Here is a 22,782-nt window from a genome sequence, read left to right as displayed (position 1 = left end):
AGGCTTGGACGCCCTCTGCGGGAACTGCTCGGGTGACTCAGAAGGCCACAGCCTCGGCACAACACGCCTGCTCAGGCGCCTCATCTCGTGCGGTTTTTTGGCCAAACAAAATCACCCAGGTGACGCAGGCCCCCTACCACCCCGATCTGGCACCCTGCGACTTCTGGCTTCTCCCAAAACTAAAATCACGTCTGAGAGGGAGAGGCCTCGGACCGTCGATGGGATTCGGGAAAACACGAAGGGCAGCGGACGGCGCCTGCGAGAACCGCGGGAGGTCCCAAGGGGCCAGCTCGGAAGGGGACCGAGGCGTCCTCGTCCTGTGAGCAGTGTCTCCTGTGTCTTCGGTACAGGTCTCTGCCTTTCACGCTCGTGGGGGGGTGCCGCCTGCACAGGCCTGGCGTGGACACCTGTCACTGCCAGGGGCTGGGCCGGGCCCTAAAACGAGGGTTGCGAAGGCAGCTCTGTAGGACTTGGGAGGCCCTGGGTGGAGGGCGAGATGGCGCCTCTGGGGAGGTGACAAAGCGGCTCAGGCAGGCCCGCCCGCAGGGTCTCCCTCCAGGGGACTTGGCCTCCCTGAGCCAGTCAGTCGGCGAGGGCGGCCCGCCCTGACCTGCACCCTGCGCACCGGGCGGGCCGGGAGCCGCAGTCGCCAGCCCTGCAGCGCCGCCCACGCAGGCCCTCACCCCTCCCTCCTCCCTCCTCCCTCCCTTGCCCAACCCTTCCTCCTGCGGCCGCCCCGGCCCCCTCTGACCCGTGTCGAAACCTCCTCACTCTAACCGGCCTGTTCCGCCCTCACGTGCACATAAATAAACACACACGCACACCAGCTGCAAGCCCAGTGCCGAACCCAGTGTTGACAGCCGCGCTCCCCGCCGGCAGGACACACCAGGGTGTTCAGCCCCAGGGACGGCGAGGGCTTTCGAGGGACCGGTCCGCGGCACTGCCCTCAGGGAGGGACCGTCCCACACTCGTGTCCACACGTGCACCCTCTGTGCACCGCCGCCGCCACGCGGTCCCGCGGCGCCACCACGGGCCAGCACCCGGGAACCCAGGGACGCTCTCCGGCTGGCAGACGGACACACAGGGTCTGGGAGGCGAGGGCGCCCGCTGGCAGCTCTGTCCAAGTCCCGCCGCAGCTCCCAGATGCACCCGGCTCCTCGGTGGACAGGGCACGGGAGGGGAACGCCGACCCAGCCGACCGGCGAGCCGCAGGCGTGGCCGCTCTGCCCCATGTGGCCGCCAGGACGTGGGCAAGCGTGCTCATCTCGTCCTTCTCTGTGCGTTCCGTCCATTTCTCGGGACAGGCGGGCGGGTGTGCGGGCGGTGCCGGCGGGGCTCTCGCCCACGCGCCTGGGCAGCCCCAGCCGGCCTCGGGCCGCAGTCCTGGGAACCCAGACGGACGGCCGCCTGTCTTCGCCCCGCCGGCGGAGGCCCCCACCCAGGCCCACCAAGCTCCGCCCGAGGCCGGTGCCGAACCAGCCGGCAGGGACAGGGAATCCCGTGCTCCGTCCAACTCCTCCGTGCGGGGAAGCAGGGCCGGGGGGCAATGCCGCGGTGAGATGCCTGAACGCCGGCCACGCCGGGGGCCGCTCCCCCAGAGCTGGGGTCCCCGCACGGAGGGTGGGGCAGGCCCAGACCAGGAGGCCGTGTGCTGCTCCCACGCAGCCCTCTGGGAAGCCGAGGGCGGGGGCGTCGGGGACACGCAGGGCTGCCCGAGAGCTGGAGGCGCAGGCAGGGGCCGTGGAGGTCAGCGGGGAGCCGCTGTGTGCCCCCACGACCCAGGCTGGAGGCGACGGACACCACCGCCACAGCGGGTCCACGGTTTAATGAGGCCCCGCTGAGACCCCGCCCGTCTCTCAGGCCCGACCGTGCACCCACGCGCCACGGGCGCTCCGAGGACTCGGGCCACCTCGCTGCTCGCCGGCTGGGCCGGGCTGCAGTGCGGCCCCCTCGGAGCCACGCCAGGCCCGAGACCGTCCCTGTTCCCCAGGGTTCAAGGGCGGGACCAGGCACAGGGGTCCTCCGTCTGGGGCCCACCGGCCCTCCGCTCGCCCCGCCCAGCCGTCCCTGCCGCAGAGCGCTCCCAGGGCCCTCAGGACGGCCGGCGGGGGGCTCTCCCGCCCGCGGCCCAGCCCAACCTGGGCCGGGCACCCTGCCCGGAGGCGGCTCCTGCCCACCGTGGCAGCTCCTCACCGGGCCACTGGCCAGGCTGCCTGGCCCCGGCAGAGGCGGCTAGAGCCCCGTCAGGTCCACGATGGCCTTGATGAAGACGGCGTCATCGCGCACGTAGGAGTTCTTGGCCTCCATCTTGGAGACGGGGCAGAAGAGGGGGCAGCCGCTGGCGATGTTCATGTCGCCGACGGGCCTCTGGAAGGAGGAGGAGGTCACGTCGGGCTTGAAGGCGTCGATCACGTGCTCCCGGTTGTCCTGGTCGAGCAGCATCAGGGTCACCTGGGGGGACAGCGTCGGGGGCCGCGTGAGCCTGCCTCTCCCCCCCTCCCCCCGGGGGCCCAGGCTGGAGCTGACGGTTCCGCCCAGGGCCGCAGGCCCGAGGCCCAGCCCCAGGCGACCGACGGCCTCCGCGGGGCGTTTCCTCACCCGCCGCGCTCCTCTCAGGAGAAGCCCCCGGCCCTGCTCTGGCCTCGTCCCTGACCCCGGCTCCTCGACCCGCCCGTGCCCCTGCCTCGGACACGGCTCTCCCACTCCCAGGTGGCACCTCTCACCGCCGACCCCCAGAGCGCCCGGTGGCAGTGCCCAGTGCACGCCCCAGGGCCAGAACCGGAGCGCCAGTCCCCACACCCCGGCCCGTGCTCGGCCCCCTGGCCCCCCCAGACGGTCGGTGCACCTTCTGGTTGAAGGGCCAGCGCAGGAGGGCGTCGTTGGGGCCCCTCATCACCACGAAGAAGAGCGACAGGTGGGTGCCCCGCCCCGTGCCGTCCCCGTTCAGGTACAAGCGCAGACACATCTTGTAGCCGTACCTGCTGGTGTAGAAGGCTGGGGTGGGGGGTGGGGAAATGAGGCGGGGGCGGGGCGCAGCTGGGTGCACTGGGCCCCTCCCCCCGCCGCCACCCCCCGGAGGGACAGGCGGAGAACAGCCGCCTCCCCGCCCTCCACCCGCCGGGAGACCCACGAGCTGGGGGTGGGGGAAGGGGCCGGAGCAGGGGCCGGCGCACGTGGGGACAGGCCTGGCCGGGGGACGCCCGCCCGACGCGGCTGCCCCTCCTGGAGGCCCTGCTGCGGTGGGGGCCGCTCTGCGCAGGGGCACCGGCTCCACGAGGCCCCCCCGCCCCCACCCGCTCGCAGGACGGCAGGTGGGCGCCCGGCACGGCGGCAGCTCGGGCCCGCGCTCCGGGGCAGCACCTGGGGAGAAGATGGCGGGCACTCGGCCGGCCACGGCCTCCTGGCGCTTCCGGGCGAAGTCGGAGATCTTCCAGACGAACACGCCGTCGAAGGTGGACGCCTCCATCTCGCGGACCTTCTGCTCCAGGTCCGCCACCGCCAGGTCCTTCAGGCCGATGCTGCGCTCCAGCTGCTGCACCTGGGGGCCGGGGGCCGTGAGGGCGCGGGCCGGGCGCCCCGCCCCGCCCCGCCCCGCCCCGCCCCGCCCCGCCCCGCCCCGCCCCGCCCCGCCCCGCCCGCGAGACCGCCTCCCGCCGCCCGGGCGCCCACCGGTCCTCCAGCCTCCCCACGCTCCGGAGCGCCCCCGGGGCGGCCGCTCAGGTCAGCTCCGCCCTGTGAGCCCACCGCCCCCACCCCCCCCACCCCCCTGACCCCCCGGCCTGAGGGTCCAGCGGCTGTCCTAGCGACAGAGCGAGGCACACGCCCCCAGGGCGGGCCCCCGGGTGAACCTGGCCCAGGCGGGGAGCGGGCCCGCGCCAGAGGTCGGGCTGTCCCCCCGCAGCCCGGGCCCCACCGCGCTCCAGCCAGGCACCGACCTTGTTGCTCAGGGCTTCGATCCGGTCCTGGTCCAGCCGGTGCTGCCGGCCGCAGGCCTCGGCCGTCATGGCCACCCGCTCCACCTCCCGGTTCAAGACGCAGACGATGTTCTCGAAGGTGGCCGTCTTCCGCTCCAGGGCCTCGCACCTGCGCAGCAGCTCCGCGGCCGCAGGGAGCCCCGGGCCCGGCACGCCGGCCTCCCGGCCGCCCCCCTGGCTCTGGGACGGGGGCCCGGCCTCCACGACGCGCAGCAGCATGGCCAGGTGCTCGCGGAGCCACTGGCCCTCGTGCTCCCGCTGCTTCTCGCCCTCCACCTGCGGTCCAGACGGGGGGGCTCGTCCTCACGCCTGCACGCGGCCCGGCCCGACAGGCAGCCTCGGGGGGCGGGGGGGGGCGCACACGCCTGGGGGGAGGCGAGGGTGCACGCCAGGGACTCGGCCGCCCCGTCTGCCTCCCGCGCTCCCTCTGCCACCGCCGGCAGCCAGCCGTGTCCCAGGACCGCGCCACCGCACCGTCCGGCCGGCTCGCGCTCAGGGTGACAGGGAGAGCACGCCGCGGACAGGCCCCCCGGGGCTGGAGGGAACGGCTCCCCGTGCAGCCCCGACTCTGAGCCCCGCGCCTTCTAACCCCCACAGCGGGCCTCGGAGCGGCCGACGCGCTCGAAGACCGGAAGGAGAGACCACGAACGTGCGTGGGAGGCACCCGGAAGGGACTCCCGTGTCCCGGGGTCTCCTGGGACGAGCCGCAGGGACCGCCATGTGCACCACACGGGACACAGCCCCGCGGCCGGGTCGGACCCACGAGGTCTCCCACAGGTCGGCTGGCGCCACACCTGTGACACGTCCACTCTGACCTCTGGGAGGCCGAAGCCCTGGGCCGGGGCGCCAGCTCAGAGCCGGGGCCACCTGCACCGGGTCTCCCCGGCAACGGGAGCAGACGGACAGACGGACTGAGGGGCAGAGGCAGCACTGCTCCCACACACTGTCTGTCCTCAGGAACCCAAGAGCCAGCCCCGGCTGGAGTGGCTCAGTGGGCTGAGCACCGGCCTGAGAACCAAGGGGTCGCCGGTTCGATTCCCAGTCAGGGCACAGGCCTGGGTTGCAGGCCAGGTCCCCAGCAGGGGGCGCACGAGGTGCAAACACACATGGATGTTTCTCTCTTTCTCTCTCCCTTCCCTTCTCTCCAACAGTGGATAAATAAAAAGAGAAGGGAAACAAAAACCAAACACCCCAGACCAGAAAAGGCAAGGGCCCCCTGGGGACGGCCGCCACCAGAAATGCTGCCTGGGTCCCACCACTCAGGAGCAGGACCAGGTGCTGGGCGGGGGGCTGGTGGGCGGGGGGCTGCCCGGGAGGGGGAGCCGCCCAGAGAGCAGGGCGCAGAGCAGGGAGGGCCGAAGTCCTGGGGCGGGGGGCAGTCAGCGTGCTGCAGGGCGGCCAGGCCGGTGACTGCGGCAGAGAGACAAGGTCCCAGCCGCCAGGGCCGCCCGGGAGGTGCAGGACTGGCGTGGGGCTGGGGTCTGCGACGCCCCCTGGGCGGCAGGATGGTGCGAGGCGCTGTGCTCTCCCCGCAGGCGGGGTGGTCAAGGCCGGGGCCATAGGACGAGGGGATCGGCGGGAGGAGAGCGGGCAGGGCGGCCGCGGGCCCTGCTGCGGGGCACAGGCGGTGGGGAGGGGGCATGTGCGCGGGAGACAGGGCCCCCCAAGAGCCCTCGGACTCACCACTGCGGGGCAGCCGATGTCCCGGAACCGGCAGGGCGCCCGGCACTCGCCGCACGCCCGGACGTGGTCCTGAAACTAGGAGGGGGCGGCGTCACCAGAGCCGCACCGCTCAGCTGGGCAGAGCGCACCCCGACGCACCCCAACGCACCCCTGAGCAGACACACACACCCGCATGCTCACGGCAGCCACACCCGGGTGGTGCAGCCTGGGGGCCGACACCTCAGGACACAGGCAGAGACCTCTCCCCTCTCCCCCTGCCCCCCGTCTGGGGCTCAGCGGGGCGGAGTGCCCGGCGCTGGGGCCGGGAGCCCGTTTTCCACAGGGCCGGGGACGGGGAGGGGCCGGCCTGGCCGGGGGCGGGGGGCAGGGGCAGACACCCACTCCAGTCCCCTGCGGCCCTGACCCAGAACAGCGCCAGGACCCCCAGAGCAGAAAAGAGGGGCCGGGAGGGGGGCCAGCCGCGCACGGACACGCAGCCCCTAGACTCAGGGAGCACAGCACACACGGCCGCTCCCATGCGTGGAGCGGCCGCAGGACCCCTAGCAGCGGCCCCCACCAGGGGGGCCCGGGGCGGGGGAACGGCGGCCCCGGGAACAGGGGCACGGCCCGACCCGGGTCGGGGCCCGCAGAGCAGCGGAGACCCGGGGCAGTGCCCTCCCGGCGAAGCCAGCAGCGGGCGGAGCGCGGGGGTGGAGGGCATCGCCTCCACACGGAGCTCCCCTCCGAGAAGGGACGGGCAGGAGGGGCCAGGGCTCCCTCGGGTGCAAGAGACACCGGTAACCTCGCAGCAAAAATGCGCTCACCGTGCTCACGTTTGGGACACGCCATTGGAAACCGCCCCAGAAACCGTCTCCCCGCCACGCAGGCGTGAGGCCGGATGCGGCACCCTGGGGCCGGCGGAGCCCACCTCCCCGCCAGGCGAGGGCTCCGCCCTCGGCGACCCCCATCCCCACCCGGCAGCCCCTCTCGGAAAGAGCGGCCCCAACGCTCAACAGCAGCCGGAGACGCAGGAGCCGGCTGGCAGGAGGGCGGTGAGCCGGGGCGGGGGTGCCCTCAGACCGGCCCGCGCGGCGAGCCCCGTGCTGTGCGTCTGGAGGGACGAAGGGTTTCCGCGGCAGATGGGCTGTGAGCACCGGAGGTGGGGACCCACCGGGCGCGGCAGCTCAGACCCCGGCGGGGACCTCTCCCACAGCCGGGCGCCCGCGGCCTGTGCCCAACCCGCGCTGTGGGTGCAGGGCCAGGGAGGGGGGGCCGCCCCATGCCCACTCTCCCCATCGCCAAAGGGGCAGCAGAGAAGAGGCCCACGGCCGGGCCCCCGCACACGGCTCACCTTCTCGCGTGGGATCTTCTTCTTGCCGCAGACGTCACACGTCAGGGGGAACTTGGGGCAGACCTCGTGGTGCGCCTTCAAGGGAAGCGTCAGCAGCGTCAGGGAGGACGTGGGGGGACTCGGACGCAGAGACTGGGCCTGGCACCTGGGCACGTGGCGGGCCCTCGGCCCCCCAAGACCCCGCCTCGACGATGGCACCGGCACTGGCGGGTCCCACGGGCCCCGGGGAGCCTCAGAGCCGTGAGACCCTCCTCTCCTCCGGCGGCCGCCCGAGCCTGTCTGCAGCCTGACCAAGACGGGCCCTCGCGGTGCAGACGGCCATGCTGGCCGAGGTGGGCACCGCGGGGCTTTCTGGGGACGGACCGGCCAGCCGCAGCGTCTCAGAGACCCTGCGACGCTGCAAGCGCCTGGCGCCCACCCGGCGGGCCGGCCCAGACCAGCCTCCAGGCCTCGGGTTCCTCGGGAGGGGGGACAGAGGGACACGTGAGGGACACCCTGCGGGCCAGCACGGACTGGCCAGCCTCTCCTGTGCTCACACGCGAGGGAGAGACGCCCATGGGGACCTGCCCACGGTGCAGAGAGGCCACGCAGCCACGTCGGAGTGCGGCCCACGACCACGACCGCCACGGGGAGGCGGCAAGGAGCCGCCGTCCGTCTGGGCGTGGCAGCGGCACTCAGAGGCAGGTCGGGACGGGACCCCTGGGACCTGCCTCGTCAGCCCGGCACAGGGACGCCGACCCGGCCCCGGGAGCGGGCCGAGGCCCATGCTGCCCCTGCCCCACCCGTGGGTGTGAGCTTCCTGAACCGAAGCAGCCCCTCGAGAGGACGGGCCGGCCCTCGCGCCCCACCCCCACCCCCACCCCCTGCCACGGGGCCCCCCGGCGACGCCCCGCCTGCCCTCACCTCCACGTCGGCGCCGCAGCAGGGGGCCCTGCAGTGCCGGCAGCTGAGGCTCCGCTGCGGGCACTCCTGCTCCGCGTGCCGCTCCTTCTCGCCGAGGCGCACCAGGCTCCTGCACGCCGGGCACTCGGTCAGCAGGAAGGGGCAGTGTCCTTCGTGGCAGCTCTGGCAACACAGGGAGCACCGTGTCCACAGGGCGCCCCCGGACACCGTGGCGGCCACACCGCACACGTCCTGCCGACGGCCACCCAGCCGTGGCTCCCCCCTTGGCAGCCCCACGGTGCTGGCGACGGCCACACGCCAGGCGCCGAGAATCGGGACCGTCCTCCACCTCCGCTCCAGGCCGGGGGCCAGGGGCCAGGACCCACTCCAGCCGGCCGCACCCACGCCTCCTCTCAGAGCCCCCTCGCGCCTCCTGGAGCAAGCGCCCTGACCCCTGACCACCCCTCCAGGCAGGCCTCCCTGGGACCCTCAGCAGCCCGAGGGACCCGCTGCCACAGGCAGCCCGGGCCGGGCCTCGAGGGGAGCGGCCCGAGGGGAGACCTGACGCCCCGCACCCCTCCTCCCCAGAGTGCACGCTCCTCCGGGCTCAGCCCCGCGGGGCCTCCCACACCCAGAGGACACTGTGGCCTCCTGGGCAGGGGTCCCCCCGCCCGGTGAGCCTTGAGCACAGGGCCGGGCCGGGGCCACACCGAGCACCAGGCAGTCAGCGCAGCAGACCCCACCGGGCCTCAGCAGAGACCTCGGCGCAGCCCCCGGCCAGGGCGCGAGGCCCCTGGAGAGCGCAGGCGCTGCCGGGCAGGGGCCCGAGGGTGCAGGGGCCCGAGGGCATAGGGGACAGGGGGAGGGGGGGAAGTCACACCTGCCCGCCTGCCCCCAGGTCCGAGTCTGCAGCAGCGACAGGAGGCCACCTCTGCCCAGAACAGGCCCCACCGGCTCCCCACCCCCGGGGGGCTCCAGAGAGTCCCGACGAGGGGCTGAGTACAGAGCGGAGAGGAACGCCCAGCCCGCTGCCCCCGCCCTGAGGCCCCTCCCCCCAGAGGCGTGGCCGCGGTCGGCACCAGACACGCCCCGAGGGCCAGGCACTGATGCTCCCCTGAGCTCCCGGGCGGCACCGACACCGCCGCGGGGGCGCAGCCGTCCACCTGCACCGCAGCGTGCACACCCACGGCGCCACCCCAGGGCCGAGCCGCCCCGAGCGGGGCCGCACCAGCTCCCACACCGGCTCCGACGTGACCGCGGGCCCCAGCCGGGCGGGGCGGGCGGGGGGCACTGCGCCCCGAGGCGTGGACAGGTGGGGGAGGTTGGTCGGCATGTCGAAGGCCGCGGCCAGTGTGTCCCGGGGCAGCACCCCCCTCCCACATGACCGAACCGGCTCTCGGGGACTTTCCGGAGCTCGGGGCAGCCAGGGACTTTCCAGCCCGCGTGCCTCGGGAGCCCAGGGCTGGCTGGCTGCCGTCCCTGGCCTCGGCTGGAGGCCGCCACAGGCCTGGAGGTGGCAGAGACCACAGAAGAGTCAGGAACGGGGGTCAGCCCACCCGTCCCCGGGGGCCTCTCAGTCCCCCCAGGCCTGACACGGCCCGCCCCGCCCAGGAGAGACCCCGAGGCCCCCTGAACGGCAGGAACAGCTGCAGGTCCGGACGCAGCAGCGGCGCCCGTCTCTGAGGGTGCAGCACAGCGGCCTCGGGGCGGCCAGGCCTCCGTCCACAGGGCAGGAGCCTCTGCTCCGGGGGGGGGGGGCCGGAGGGCTCCGCGCACAGGCCCCGGCGCGTCTCCCTGTCCACCTCCAGGAGGCCCCCCCACCGCCTCCCGGCCCGGCTGCTTCTCTGGCAGAACACAGCAGGCAGTCGGACGCCCCAAGACCACGCACGCAGCCGGGCCGCCCGGAGGGCAAGAGCAGCAAGTGGCAGGGAGAGGCAGGGAGAAGCCCCCCAGGGCCCCAGGATTCCCGCGCAGACCCGACGCCCCTCCCCGCTGTCCCGGCCACTGGCTCAGTGCCAGGCCCACGCCGGGCTGTGCCACCCGGGGGGAGCGCGCCCGACCACGGGAGAACCTGGCCTCGCCGCCCGCAGAGCCCGGCCTGTCCCTCTGCACACCGACCCCGCCCCGGGTCGCCACCACTGCGCGTCCAGGCTCCGAGTGGGGCTCCCCCAGGGACCCCCAGGGCCCCTCCTCCCGGGCCCAGCGCCCTCCAGGCCTGTCCGAGCTCCGGCCGGGTCGGGCCCCTTCCTGCTCCTGGCCGCGCGCCAGCCCGTGGCCTGAACTCGTCAAGTCTCGTTTGTCCCTTCGTCCTCGGCGGGCCCATGGCTGCTGCGAACCTCGCGTGCGAGTGACCCCCCAGACGTGGTGGCAAAGGGCACTCGTTAGGAAGAAGGTGACAGACCACCGGACACGCTGGGGCACCTCCCAGCCTCCAGGCGGCGGGGCTGGGCCAGACACCCGCCACACACAAGCTCAGAGAGCCGACGCAGGGACACCAGCCCCGCGCCGGGCAGAGGCCGGCCGCGGAGAAGCCTGGCGCACCAGCCCTGCCCGCCCAGGCCAGGGGCCTCTCTGCGGCCCCGGGAGGCCCGTGCAGCCTGGCCTGCCGACCCGACAGAGGAGCCCACCGAGCCAGAAGGCTGGTCTCCTGCGCGGACGGGGCCCCCGCACTCGAGGTTCCGAGGAGCCGGTCTGCGCTCCGCACGGCCGGGTCCCCGCGGGCGTGTTACCGGCACCCCGGCCCCCGCCCACACACCCGGGAGGAGTTGTGCAGGCTCCGGGGCCACCGCGGTGCGTGGGAGAGGCCCTCCCATCCGCCCCCCCCAGGCCGAGCCCGCACAGGGAGGCCCTACCTCGTACTCTTTGAGGGTCCCCTTCCAGGTGCAGCCCTCGCTGGGGCAGACGGCCGGCAGGCTCTCCACCTCCCTGCGGGCAGCATTGTCCGGGAAAGCCTGCGGAGGGCGTGGCCGCGCGTGAAGCCCCCTCCCGCCCGCGCCGCCGGCCCCGCCGGCCCAGGTCCTCCGGGCCCAACCCGTCCACACCGGGCGCCCCCGCGGCGGCGGGTCGTCTCCAGCGGCCGAGGCTCCATCTGCCGTCGGCGTCGGAGGAAGCGCGAGCGCAGGTGCAGAACCCTCCGCTTACCGAGCTGCTCTCCAGAATCGAGACGCCCTCTTCGTATATGCCCTCCTGCACGCAGGCGGCGCAGTTCTGGGGCCCGGAGCTGGCGGAGGGGACGCCGTGTGAGCACTGCCGCCGCGGGCACGCGGCGCGTCCACTGGCCCGCACCGCCCACGTGTCCTCACCGTTCCCACGTCAGCGACCACGCACGGGTCAGCGTGAGGTTCAGAAGGCGCAGAACAGCGGGGAGGCCGGCTCCTCGGACGGCCGCCCCCCGCGAGCAAGGCGCTCCCGCTCAGAGGCAGGCGCGGCCCACTCGCTGCGCCACCAGCCCGCCCCCGGGGGCCCACCAGGCAGACCTCCCCGCAGGCCCCGCGTGCGCTCGGCGTGCATCCGTGGCCTAGAGCAGCGAGCCGGCGCTGCCAGGGCGGGGGACCCGCAGAAACCATCCGCGGCAGCGCCCGGCCCCCCACACGCCGGCTGCAGCCCCGCCCCCACTCCCGCGTCAGCCTGGGCTGGCCCAGAGCGCAGCTCCTGGGGCGCACCTGCTCCACCGCGCCCCGCCCCGGCCCCCGCAGCCCTGCGCCCAGCCCGCCCGCCGCCCAACCGCCCCCCCCCCCCCCGTACCTGAGGATGCTGCTCAGGCAGAAGGAGCAGTAGCGGTGGCCGCACTGCGCCTGGAAGGGCCTGCGCAGGACGTTCTTGCAGGCGGAGCACAGGTACTTGTCCTCCAGCTTGGTGCCCAGCACGGTCCTCGAGAAGCCGAACTGCAGCGCGTCCAGGGTGCCGGGAGGGGTCACGCTGGCCGCAGCCATGGGAGCCGAGCCCCGGGAACACCGAGCCCTGGGGAGGGGCGGAGCGCGTCAGGGCCGTCCTGCGGGGCACCCGGCTCCACCGCGACCCTCCGGGGAGAGCGGCCGGCCTGGCGGTCAGGCCGACGGGGGGGGGGGGGGCAAGAACCTGAGAGGCGGGTCCCGAGCGCTCCGGGAAGCCTGGGAGACGGCCCGGCCCTGCCTCCGTCACCACACAGACAGCGGGCCCGGCCGCAGGGGCGCCCTGCCCCCAGCACCCGGCTGGCCCCCGCACGCCCCCCCCCCCGGCAGCCCCCAGGCCGGCAGGCTGTCCTCCACCGCACCCGGCCCGCGTCTGAGCACGGAGGACGCCACCTCCCTGCCGACACTGCCCAGCAGCCCCTGGGCGTGGAGCGCTGCCCCTCCAGGACACTTGAGACCCAGGCGGACCGCCCGCCTCTGCGGGCACCGCAGGACACAGCGACAGGCGGGGCTGCTCTGAGTCTTCACGGTGGGGGGGGGCCCTGGCCCTGGGGAAGGAGCCTCACACCCGAGGGCCATGCGCGGCCCACCAGTCTCCCGGCCTGGCGAGACCCCCGGCCCCGGCAGACGCTGTGCCCAGGGCCACTCCACGCGAGGGCACACTTGTCGCTCGCTCGCTCGCAGTCCACGGGCTTTCCGGGCACGGGGCCACCCTGGACCCTGGTCCACCCTCCCACGCACCCCACGGCCGGACGACCCGCCCGCGCCAGCCCGCGGGCGCAGACGCAGACACAAACGCAGAGCGTGAGACGGCGGCACCGAGAACGCATCCTCCGGGCGGGGCCGGCCTCACAGTCCCGCTGCGCCGAGAGCGCTGCCGGGGCCCCTCTGCGATCGGCCCCGCGCGCACGGGGGACAGACCGCGCGGTCTGTCCCACTCCCCCCGGCCACGCCGCCAGACGGACTCCACGAACCGCTCGCGGCTTACGGTCGCTGCTCCGGCCGCGCCAGACACGGGGGTCACGGTGTCACTGAGAAGGGACAAGGGGCCGCGCTCTGCTGGTCGAAACCCCGCTGCGCGCTTGCTGTGACGAGGGGAACAGAGCACCAAGGGCGCGGGACTCGGGTCACAGGCGCTCCCTGCGGGCAACGGGAAGGCGGGCTGCGCGCTGGGCGCCCAGGGAGGGTGCCGCCACGTCCGGCCGTCAGACCGGGCTCTGCCCCTCGCGTCCACCACACTCCGCCTGCACGCCAGACGAGGCCCCGGCCGGGGCGCAGCTCTCAGCTGGCTGGCCACCCCTTCGGCGGCGGGGTGTGCTTTTGAGCTTCCACGTCACCCCCTGCCCCGACTCTCGGGTGCGGTGGCACAAACGAGACCCACAAGCCCCGTCGTTCACAGAGCCTCCCGTCCCCAAACACACCCCTGACGGGAGTGCGCCGGCTCCCACGGCAGCCGCCCGTGTCAAAGGCACCTTTTCCGCGTACAGGGCGTGCTCACGGAGGGACTTCGGGTCTACGCATCAAGGTCAGGCAATGCCCCCCACGGCGAGGGGCGCGGGGACAGCGGGGACAGCGGGACTTTGGAGCGGCAGCATGTGACGTGTCGGATGCTTGTGTGGGCTCCTTCCCCGGCCCTGGCACACGGCTCCCAAGCCCCTCGGGGGCCGTGCGCTGACCCGTCGTGCTTCATGGCGGAGCCCCTGAAAACCCCACAGGACCGGGGTCACAGAGCGTTTGGGGTGGAGAGTGCACCTCGGGGCCGGCGGGGGGCACGCTGGAGAGACAGGGAGCCCCCGCCCGGCCCCCGCGCCTCCCCCCCAGGTGGCTGCCCCTGGCTGTGCGACCACCCGAGACCAGCGACGGCCCCTGGGAGACAGCCGAGCTGGCGCAGTGGTCGGTGCCGCCCAGACCCAGGTCCCATCAGACGCGCAGCACAGGCTCGCGCCGGGGGGCGCGCACCGTGCTGCCACCCCCACCCGGGCCTCACCCTAGCGAGTCCCTAGTGCCAGCACGAACCTCACAGACTCACCGTCCCTCCGACAGCAGCCTCCGCCCTGCACAGCCGGGCCCCGCGACAGGCCCACCTAAGGGACTCACGAAGCTCACCCCCTCGCGGCCTCAGTGTGAGCCCCTCACGAGGGGACGCGCGGTCCCCCCGCAGCTTCGCACGGGGGCCGCCTGCTCTCAGGCCAGCATCACGCCAGGCAGGTGACGGGCGCACGGCCAACAGCCGTCCCCCCCAGCTCACACGCGGCTGGGAGGCCCCCTGGCCCTGCAGCCAGCCCCCCCGCCCCCGTTCCCTGCGGCGCCAACACACCCCCTCCCCCTGCTGAACGCCGGGGCTGCCGCCGACGGGGGAGGCTGGCTCATCGCGACGCAGCAGTTCCGTCCCGTCTCCCGTGGCCCAGATGGCCGCCCGCTCCTCTTGTCTGTCCCCCTGTCCCCCAGTGGGGGGTGTCCAGGGCGGGCGCACGCCCCCTCCAGTTGCCGGGGCCAGATTCTCACAGACCGCACCCCTCTCACCCGCCCCTCCAGCGTGCCCGTAAGCCCAGTGCCACCCCTCCACCGGCTGCCGGGCTCTGACCGCGCTGCCACCTCCAGGCCCTGGCCCTGTCTGCGGGGACCAGGCTCGCTGCCGCGGCCTCTCCAGGCCCTCCTGGCCACCAGAGGGGCCTCACCACGCGGCTGGGCCGCTCGCTCCTCCCCAAGACGTCCCAGCTCCACCCTGCCAGCCGGAGGGTCTCTGCTCACGGGCAGCCTCCCCGAGGACCCTCACTGCCCGTCCCTTCTAGGATGCGAGCGCCAGGAGGTGGGGCGGGGGGCGGGGGGAGGAGGGGCCCTGGCCTGAGCAGCGGGTACACAAGTGGCTCCCGGCTGCTCCCCAGGCTCCCAGCCCCGTGCATCCACTAACCTGGCCCACAGCAGGGCCCCCGGGACCCGCGCCAGCCATTCCTGCGAGCTGAGTCACCCCTCTCCTCCCCTCCTCCCCGGCTGTGTTCCCCGTCTAATCACTGCCAGTCCCCGAGACCACCGTGTAAACGCCACCTCCACCCCTGCTGGGCCCCGCAGCGGACACGGTCCCCACCCTGCTCCTGGTCGACGCCAGACACGTCTCAGCTCTCGGGGGCAGCTTCTGCTGAGCCTGCCTCACCGCGCCCAGGCCCAGCCGCCGGGCCGTGGTGTGCCCTCCCTGCGGACACGCGGCCCGGCGCACGGGAGGACGGGGCACCCCGAGCAAGTGCGGACTCGAGGACAGACAGAGGCTGCGCCCACTCTTGGCATACCCGCGGGGCCGGTGGGTGCGTCTTTCTGGATTTTGCTCCCTGGACCTTCCCGCACTCCCCTGCTCACGCGTGGAAACCCACCTGCCAGGCCACGCCCCGTCGGTGTGTACCGGCTGGAGGGCAGGTGGGGAGGCCGGCGTTCCCCCCGTCGGGGGTAGGGGGCGGGGGCCGCAGACCCTACGCTGAGAACTCACGGTGAAAAGGCCTTCTTCCTCGAGAAAGTGCCTTTTCTAGCAATGAGTGGTCGCTGTACATCCCGCGCCCCGGTCCCCGGACACTATCAGAACAACGTATTCCTCGGGTCCCCAGAGGAACGACACTCAGGTTAATTTCCCCAGTGAGTGTAGAAACTCCTACAGAGAGAGGCCCGGCTGACAGCCCCTCCCCCACGCCACCGCCACACACAGAGGCACGCCCGTCCCCTTCCCTGCCCACCCGCCACTGGCTCTACTGTCCCGGCTCCAGCCGCAGATCCCGCACGGTGCTGGGGGGACGGGCGTCACTGCTCCTGGAGTCAACGGGGCCACGTGGCACAGTGCAGCCCAGGTGGCAGCGGTCTGGGCGCAGGGGGACACAGGGAGGGCTGTCCCAGGACACAGGACCGGCAGGCACAGAGCAGAGGCCCAGGAGAGCCTCTGGGAGCCGCAGCCTGGGGGGCTGAGCGGGGGCACGGGGCTGGGCCTGGAGAGCAGCGGCCTGACCTGTGAGGACACTGGCCGCCTCGGCTGCTAGGAGGAGGCTCCAGGAAGAGCAGCTATTGGGACTTTGCTCGTTTGAAACTCAAGCAACAGTAAATTTTGTGGTGCGTAAATTATACTGCAATAAGGCTGTTTAAACAACACTCAAGCAACAATTCCGGGTTGGCTGGGAGCACTTCACATCGCAGCTCTCCTCCGTGACAAGCCGCCCCTGGGCACCTCCTGCGGGCAGGGAGGCAGGCCCCGCATGGCCGGGCTCTGCTAGGCTCCCGCGGAGTGCCTGCTCTCCTGGGCAGCTGCCCTGGGGCCTCCCCTGTCGCCATCGAGGCCTGCCGCTCTGTGACCCAAGAGCCACCCCCGCGCGCCCGACTCCAGGCTCCATCCCTCGGGCAGCTGCCTCCACGCTGGATCCCGGCGGGCGGGAGGCCCGTGTTGCGGCCAAGTCCGTGTCCTCACCAGGCACCTCCAGCAGCGTGAGCCGCGTCCCGCCCCCTGGCGCTCCCGTGCGAGAGGGGGCCGGCGCGCCGTCCCAGGGAGCGCGCCAGGTCCAGAGGCCCGAAGAGACCACCCGGCCTCCGCTCGGGCTTCCCCGGGCCGGGGGCCGGGGGCCGGCTGCGGGCTGACCCGAGCACCCCGACCGCCACCCTGACGTGAGCGGACCGAGGAACGCTTCCACGAACGGCAGAATGAATGGGAGGCCGGGACCGGCGGCGAGGGCGCGGGCGCGGGCGCCAGGGCAGGGGCAGGAAGCGGAGTTTGGGGGCAGGCGGGTGGGCGGACGGCGGGGGCCGGGAGCTAGGCCGCGGCGAGGGGGGGCGGCGAAGGGCCGGCCGGGAGGCCCGGGCGCTGGCCCGAGGTGCGAGGACTCGTGCACACCGCGACAGGTCGGGGGGAGGCCCCTCTGCGGGCAGGAAGAGGGGACCAGGTAGCGGCAGGTGAGCGCTCCGCTCCGGCCGGGGGAGGAAGGGGTGGGACGCCCACAGGCCGCAGCGGGGGCTCGGGACAGCGACGCCGGGGAAGAGGCTGCGCTGTGCGCCCGGGCCCTGACCCTGCATCGTGACCCGGCCGTGTGGACCCCGCGCCGGGGCCCCGCGGCGTGGACTCCCGGCGGGGCGCCCGCGGGCGTTCGCGAACTTTCCTGCCCCGGCCCCGCGCCGACTTTCAGTTTCCGGTTCCCGCGCCTCGAAAAATCCCCTCGGGCCCGCGCGGCGGCGGCGGTGCGGCCCAGCCTCCCTGCCCGGCCTCCCAGCATCGCGCGCCCCCGCCCGGACCGCGATCGCCGATCCCCCCCGACCCCGACGTCAACCCAGGCGGTCCCACTCACCAACGGTCGCCGCGCGGCCAGACCTGCGCTCCCGCCCTGCCGGTGCCGCCGCCACCGCCGCCACCGCTGCCGAGGGCCCGCCCCCGAGCCCTCCTGACGGACTGACACAAGAGCCTACCAGAGCACCCGGGGAGCCGCAGCGGGCTCCGATTGGCCAGATTTCTACCCCGCCCCTCCGTCTCCGCCTTCCTTTGACGGACTGACAAGAAAGCCCACCAGAAGCACGCAACGAGCCGCAACGGGCGCCGATTGGCTGGCGGTGTCGTGACGTCATACTTCATTCATTCACCCCTCGGGTTTCCCCAGCGGAGCCCGCGGGGCTCGGTTTCCGCGGAGCTCCGCGCGTCGCGAGAGGACTGGGACTCCCGCAGCAAACCCCTCGCTGCTCCTCACCTCTGGAGAACCTGGCCGGTGTCCACGAAGGGTCACGCCGAGGCCGAGGGCACCGCGGAGGCGCCTTCCCCGCCCCGCTCCCCCCCCTCCCCAGCTTGAGTTACGTTTATAAGAAAAAGGACGAAAAAGCCCCGCTCCTCTCCAGGGTATGAAGGCGACGGGGTCTCCTCGGGGGAAGTGTTCTAGAACCAGACAGTGGTGACGGCCGCCCGATTTACGGATGTGCAAATGACACGATTGTGTAGTTTAAATGGAGAATTTTACTACGTTACGTGAATTTTGCCACCAACAAAAAAATGCACAGCCTATGGCCTCCAGACACACAGAAATGTGGATACAAATGGAAACATCTGGAAAGAAGGCAGTGGTCTGGGCCAGGGGGAAAAGGGGGCAGCGCTGGGAGGGCCGAGTGCTGACCCCAGCACTGCCTCTAAGCGTGCAGGGCCTGTGGCCAGTCTGCTTCCCTTGTGCCAGGGGAGCGCCGAGGCCGAACTGGTGGCCTGTCCATCTGGGAAAGCTCGGGCCTGTCCACCCAGCCGAGGAACAGCATCTCATCTCACACCAGGGACCCGAGAGCAGGAATTCACTCTTCGTTTTGCAGAAGAGGGAGCAGAAGCTCAGACAGACGCGCTTCCTTGTGCCCAGTCACACAGCACCTCTGGCACCTCCACTCCCAGGGGCCATCCGAAGCAACTGCCGGAGGACGCAGTAAGCCGAAGAATGGGCAGGCTTTGAAGTTCTCCGACGTGAACAGCCCACGAGAGGGCGGGAGTGCTTGCATCACGCTGCCTAAGACCACCTGGTTTGCTGCTGGAATTCCCCCACCCCAAACACCGCGTCCCCGGGAAACTGCGGTGGCCAGGCCGCCCTGCCTCCGATATGGGTTCCGGACTGGAGGCTGAGTTGGCCAGAAGCCACCGTGGAAACCTCCCACCTGCAGCCACGCGGCTGTGTGTGTGGTCTCAGGTAGGGGGAAGTTTCCCCTCCCGGTCTCTGGGAGCCCAGCGGCCGCTCAGCAGGAAGTCGTCTGTCCTTCTCGCAAAGAAGAGGTTCCGTTGCAGCACCTGCTTCCTTCGGGGTTAAAGTTAGGAAATCACCCGCCTGACTTCTGCAGTGGGTTCCGGGAGTGTCACTCCTCCAGGTCAGGGCCGGAGCAGAAGCACTGCCTGCCCAGTGTCCAGAGATTTCACAAGCACGGTCTCGCCCGCTGGGAAGGCTGCCAGCCGCCTGTGGACTTGCCAGCACTTCTGGCGTGAAAACGCTTTTGCTCATTGTAAACGTTGCTGCTTTTACAGCATTCTCATGCACACACTTTTTTTTTTTTAATTTGACTCTGACACCAGGCTTTCACGGAGGGAGAGGGAGCCTTGGTGGCATGGCCCTGACCAGAAAGGGGCCGCCCCGCCCCCTCCAGTCAGCTGGGAGGGAGTGACACCTCTGTCCTGGCAGGCTGGGAAGGGATGACTCACTCTGGCCTTTGGGCCGTTCAGGGGATTCCCAGGCAGGCTCCTTCCTGCCAAAAAGAAAGCAAAACTCGGTCCACAGAGACAGCTACGACTGGGGAGGAGCCAGGAGGCACCTGGGACAGCCCTGGGAGGCGACCCGGGCTGAGGTCCGGGGTAAGGAAGGGTGCAGGCCTGGGGCAGCTGCCCTGGGCTCCAGCACCCCTCCCAGAGAGAAGCGTGGGCCTGGCTGCAGATCAAGGGCAAGGCCGTGTGGCCACCTGCCCTCTGCCCTCGGGGCAACCAGGGCAGGAGAGGCCCCATCTGCTGCCCACACTGGGTGTGCAGACCATGGTGGGCGTGGCTAGCACTGCCGCCCACTCTGCCTGAAGGCAAGCAGCTCACCCCCTCTCCTGTCTATGACAGCCCCCCCCCGCATAGCCAGTCCCCTCCTAAGGCCCTCACCTCACGTTCTTCACTCACTCAGCTGTTTGGGAGGAGAGACACCAGCTTGCATATGGGAGGGGCCAGGAGGCGGGAAGGGTGACCTGGGCCCCCACTCAGGACCTGGACGTGAGGTGTCCCATATGTGCCCCCCAGGCTGTCCCCAGAGCCTCCGGGGGCGCAGCCACCTCACCAAGTACAACCCCCTCCCCACCTGAGAGCTCTCCTCATCTCCTGGTTTCCCAGACATGTGAAGACCGACCCTGGACAGCAGCCTCTAAAATAAGCTGGTTTCACTGTCACCCCCCCCACCCCATCGTCTGAGGGGCACGCTTCCAGCAAGGCGGGCGCCTGCCAGCACTGCGCCAGAATTCCCCTGCGCTGGCGCCAGCCCGGAGGGGCTCCCCCTCTGCCTCCCCCACAAAACTCACAGCCAGGCCACCACTACCCCGGGACAGCCCCCGAGGTAAGAAGAAGACACAGGGTGGGCCGCACCGCCCCCAACAGCGCGGGTGCTCTGCCCAGGGCCCCCCGCTGGCAGCAGGAGCCCAGCGCGGAGAGCACGGGGCGCAGAGCTGGGGGAGGACAGTTGTCACGTCCCTCCACGTTCTCTGCAGACTGGGCAAGGACGCGCCAAGTAATGAATGTGGGGCGTGTGCTCCGTTCACAGTCCCACACTTTCTCAAGCCACGGACCGTGGTGCCTAGTCCAACTACGACCGTGTTTGACGAGCAGGCGCTTTGGAAGGTCACTTCTGGAAAACACATAAATACCGAGAAGAAAGCAAAGGTCACCCCAAACTCCCTCTGCAGAGACAAGCTCTGCGTGGACGCCCTGCCCGCCTCCCTTCCGGCCACTTCCGACCGCCGCCTCCACCCAAACACCCTGCGGGCGCAGCCGCGGGTCCGCGCGCGCCATCTTCCGGCTGAGTCTGAAACTGCGGGCGATCCCGCGCAGGCACCTCGCGTCTGCGGGCTCCCTGCCGCACCTCGCTCCGACGTCCTGGCTTCGAACCTGCAAACTCTGAGTCGGCTCACCTCGCACTTGAACTCAGCAAGTGAGGTCACCCGGCGAAGGTCCGCAGCTCAGAAGGTTCCTGGTGCCCTCTGAGGGCGTCCCCTGCACCCTGCCTCAGCAGGCCCCCAGGCCCACTGGGGGGCCCTCCCTGGCCACACTCTTCAACCCAACTGGGACCCCTGGCCCTCTGACCCTGGTCCTGCCTCCCGCCTGCCATCCTTTCTCGCTTCCCCAGACGAGGCCCAGTGCGCTGGAGAAGCCGCTGGCCCTCCACCACCGCCGGACCACTCACTCACTCCCGGCCTCACGTGAGGCCAGAGGACAGGACTGGACACCAGATGGATTCTTTTAAACACCCCTCCTCCCCAGGACTAAGGCCGTTCAGGGGTGTGCGCGGGTGAGTGGAGGCAGCATGGATGGGTGGTGGGGGAGGCACAGGCGCCTGCTCCGTCCGTGCCCTGCTGGTAGCAGGGGTCACAAGAGCGGGAGTGGCAGAAGTCTCTGCGGCGTCAGGACTGGACTGCTGACCAGGAGCCGGGCAGGACGGTGGCTGTCCTGGCAGACACCTGCAGGGACAGAGGACGCCCAGGACTAGATGCCCCATCTCCAGGCCCGACCTGACAGGGCAAACACACCACCGAGAGCTCATGCAGCTTCGAGCGCCGGGAGGCCAGCCTGGCTCTGCAAGAGCGCCGGCACTGGTGAGATTCGCTGAGCGGAACATTTTAACTGCCTGTGTCCAGGCAGACTCTTCCTCTGTTCCACTCTTCTCCGGGCACCTTGGAGTGACCACGGGCGTTGCTGGGACCCCCACTGTGAAAATTAATAAAGAAAACCTCAACTAGAATTTGGAGTGGGCGGGCCTGTGGGGTGAGTTCTGCCGTCCTACCACTCAGTGTCAATCACCCCAACAGGAAGAGACGTGTGCATCTCCAACAGATGTTTTTAAGTTACTACTCCTGCTGGAGGAAGATTTTCTCCTAACCCAGCAACAGCTCAGCCAATGAGAGACCATCACAACGCAGCCAATGAAAAGCCGTCCCATTTGGACTTCCAGGTTTCCTTCAGTGGATTCTGTTGATAAAAACCCCTTCTGCCCTGGCTGGTGTGGCTAAGTGAATTGGGTGTTTGCCTGTGAACCGAAGGGTTGCCAGTTCAATTCCCACTCAGGGCACATGCCTGGGTTGTGGGTTAGGTCAGGTCCCCGGTCGGGGCCACATGAGAGGCAACCATGCATTGATGTTTCCCTCCCTCTCCCTTCCCCTCTAAAATAAATAAAATCTTTTTTTTTAAAAAAATGCCCTGGTAGCATAGCTCAGTGGATTGAGCGCAGGCTGCAAACCAAAGCATTGCAGGTTCAATTCCCAGTCAGGGCACATGCCTGGGTTGCAGGCCATGGCCCCCAGCAACCGCAGATTGATGTTTCTCTCTCTCTCTCTTTCTCCCTCCCTTCTCTCTTTAAAAATAAATAAATAAAATCTTAAAAAAAAAAACAAAAACAAACCCTCCTAACTTCCTCCTTTCCTCTATAAATGAAGGTTCCTCCCCTTTGTTTTCCAGACTTGTTTATGGTTTTGCAATAACCTCATGCCCTGAATTGTGATTCTTTACTGTTTCTAAATACAAGGTCTGTCCGGAAAAAGTCCAGCCATTGTTAATACAACAAGAACAGTTGGCGTGACATCGCTTTGACCTGGTGGCCAAGGAGAGGGGACTGGAATGTGCATGCATGAACAATGATGACTTCATTGTACTAGTCAGTGGGGGTGGTAGACACCAGTGAGTGAGCATGTGTACTGTGTGGCCGTCGCATTCAAAATGACTGAGCTAGTAGGGCAATGAATCTGCATCTAATTTTGCATTAAGCTTGAACATTCCTCCATGGAAATTATTTGCATGATTTAGAAGTCCGCAGCTATGGGCACCTGGTGATTGCCAGCTTCATCATGACAACGCACCCACTCATGCGTCACATTTTGTGCAGTATTTTTGTGAAACATCAAATCACCCAGGTGGCTTGGCTCCTCTCAAGCCCAGATTTGGTGTCCTGTGACTTCTGGCTTTTCCCAAAACAAAAGTCACCTTTGAAAGGGAAGAGAGTTCAGACCATTTATGAGATTCAGGAAAATACAACAGGGCAGCTGATGGCGATTCCACCAGAGATTTTGCAGAGTTTTAAACAGTGGAAGAGACACTGGGAGAACTGCGTGAGGCTCCAAGCTGCCTACTTTGAGGGAACTGAAAGGTCATGTTCCTATGTACAATGTTTCTTGTGGGTCTTGTATCTCTTCAGATAAATGTCTCTATTTGTCATAGTGCACGGCTGGATACTTTCTGGACAGAACTCATGAAACCACTTTTGTCGGTAAAATAACTGTTTCATTTTTCAGGTCAACACCACTAAGGGGAACTTGAGTTGAG

General features: G+C 70.1%; 1 protein-coding gene across 2 annotated transcripts; it reads right to left on the bottom strand.

Annotated features, from left to right (window-relative positions):
* Positions 1-828: 828 nt before the first annotated feature.
* On the bottom strand, positions 829-17,128 carry TRAF2 (TNF receptor associated factor 2). Of its 2 annotated transcripts, XM_045846515.1 has the most exons (11): positions 17,066-17,128; positions 11,614-11,829; positions 11,011-11,089; positions 10,722-10,820; positions 7,891-8,052; positions 6,988-7,062; positions 5,658-5,732; positions 3,936-4,250; positions 3,361-3,538; positions 2,846-2,994; positions 829-2,451 (listed from the first exon to the last, which is right to left on the bottom strand). In XM_045846515.1, the coding sequence occupies exons 2-11, from the start codon at positions 11,799-11,801 to the stop codon at positions 2,233-2,235; spliced, it is 1,539 nt and encodes a 512-aa protein (XP_045702471.1). In that variant the 5' UTR covers positions 11,802-11,829; positions 17,066-17,128; the 3' UTR covers positions 829-2,232. The 2 variants fall into 2 exon arrangements, with proteins under 2 accessions (XP_045702471.1, XP_045702472.1); XM_045846516.1 differs by lacking the exon at positions 7,891-8,052.
* Between the last annotated feature and the right edge of the window lie 5,654 nt (positions 17,129-22,782).

This window comes from Phyllostomus hastatus, unplaced genomic scaffold (genome assembly GCF_019186645.2).
Source record: "Phyllostomus hastatus isolate PE091 unplaced genomic scaffold, TTU_PhHast_1.1 phas_contig_495, whole genome shotgun sequence".
NCBI classification, from domain to species: Eukaryota; Metazoa; Chordata; class Mammalia; order Chiroptera; family Phyllostomidae; genus Phyllostomus; species Phyllostomus hastatus.
This window is presented reverse-complemented; position numbering and strand designations above follow the sequence as displayed.

What these genes read in the sequence shown, in the direction of transcription:
- TRAF2 (XM_045846515.1), bottom strand. Translation starts at nt 11,801, where the DNA reads ATGGCTGCGGCCAGCGTGACCCCTCCCGGCACCCTGGACGCGCTGCAG. An exon ending in CGATTCTGGAGAGCAGCTCG is followed by an intron (nt 10,821 to 11,010) that starts GTAAGCGGAGGG and finishes CGCCCTCCGCAG; the next exon opens with GCTTTCCCGGACAATGCTGC. An exon ending in AGAAGATCCCACGCGAGAAG is followed by an intron (nt 5,733 to 6,987) that starts GTGAGCCGTGTG and finishes GCCCCCTCCTAG; the next exon opens with TTTCAGGACCACGTCCGGGC.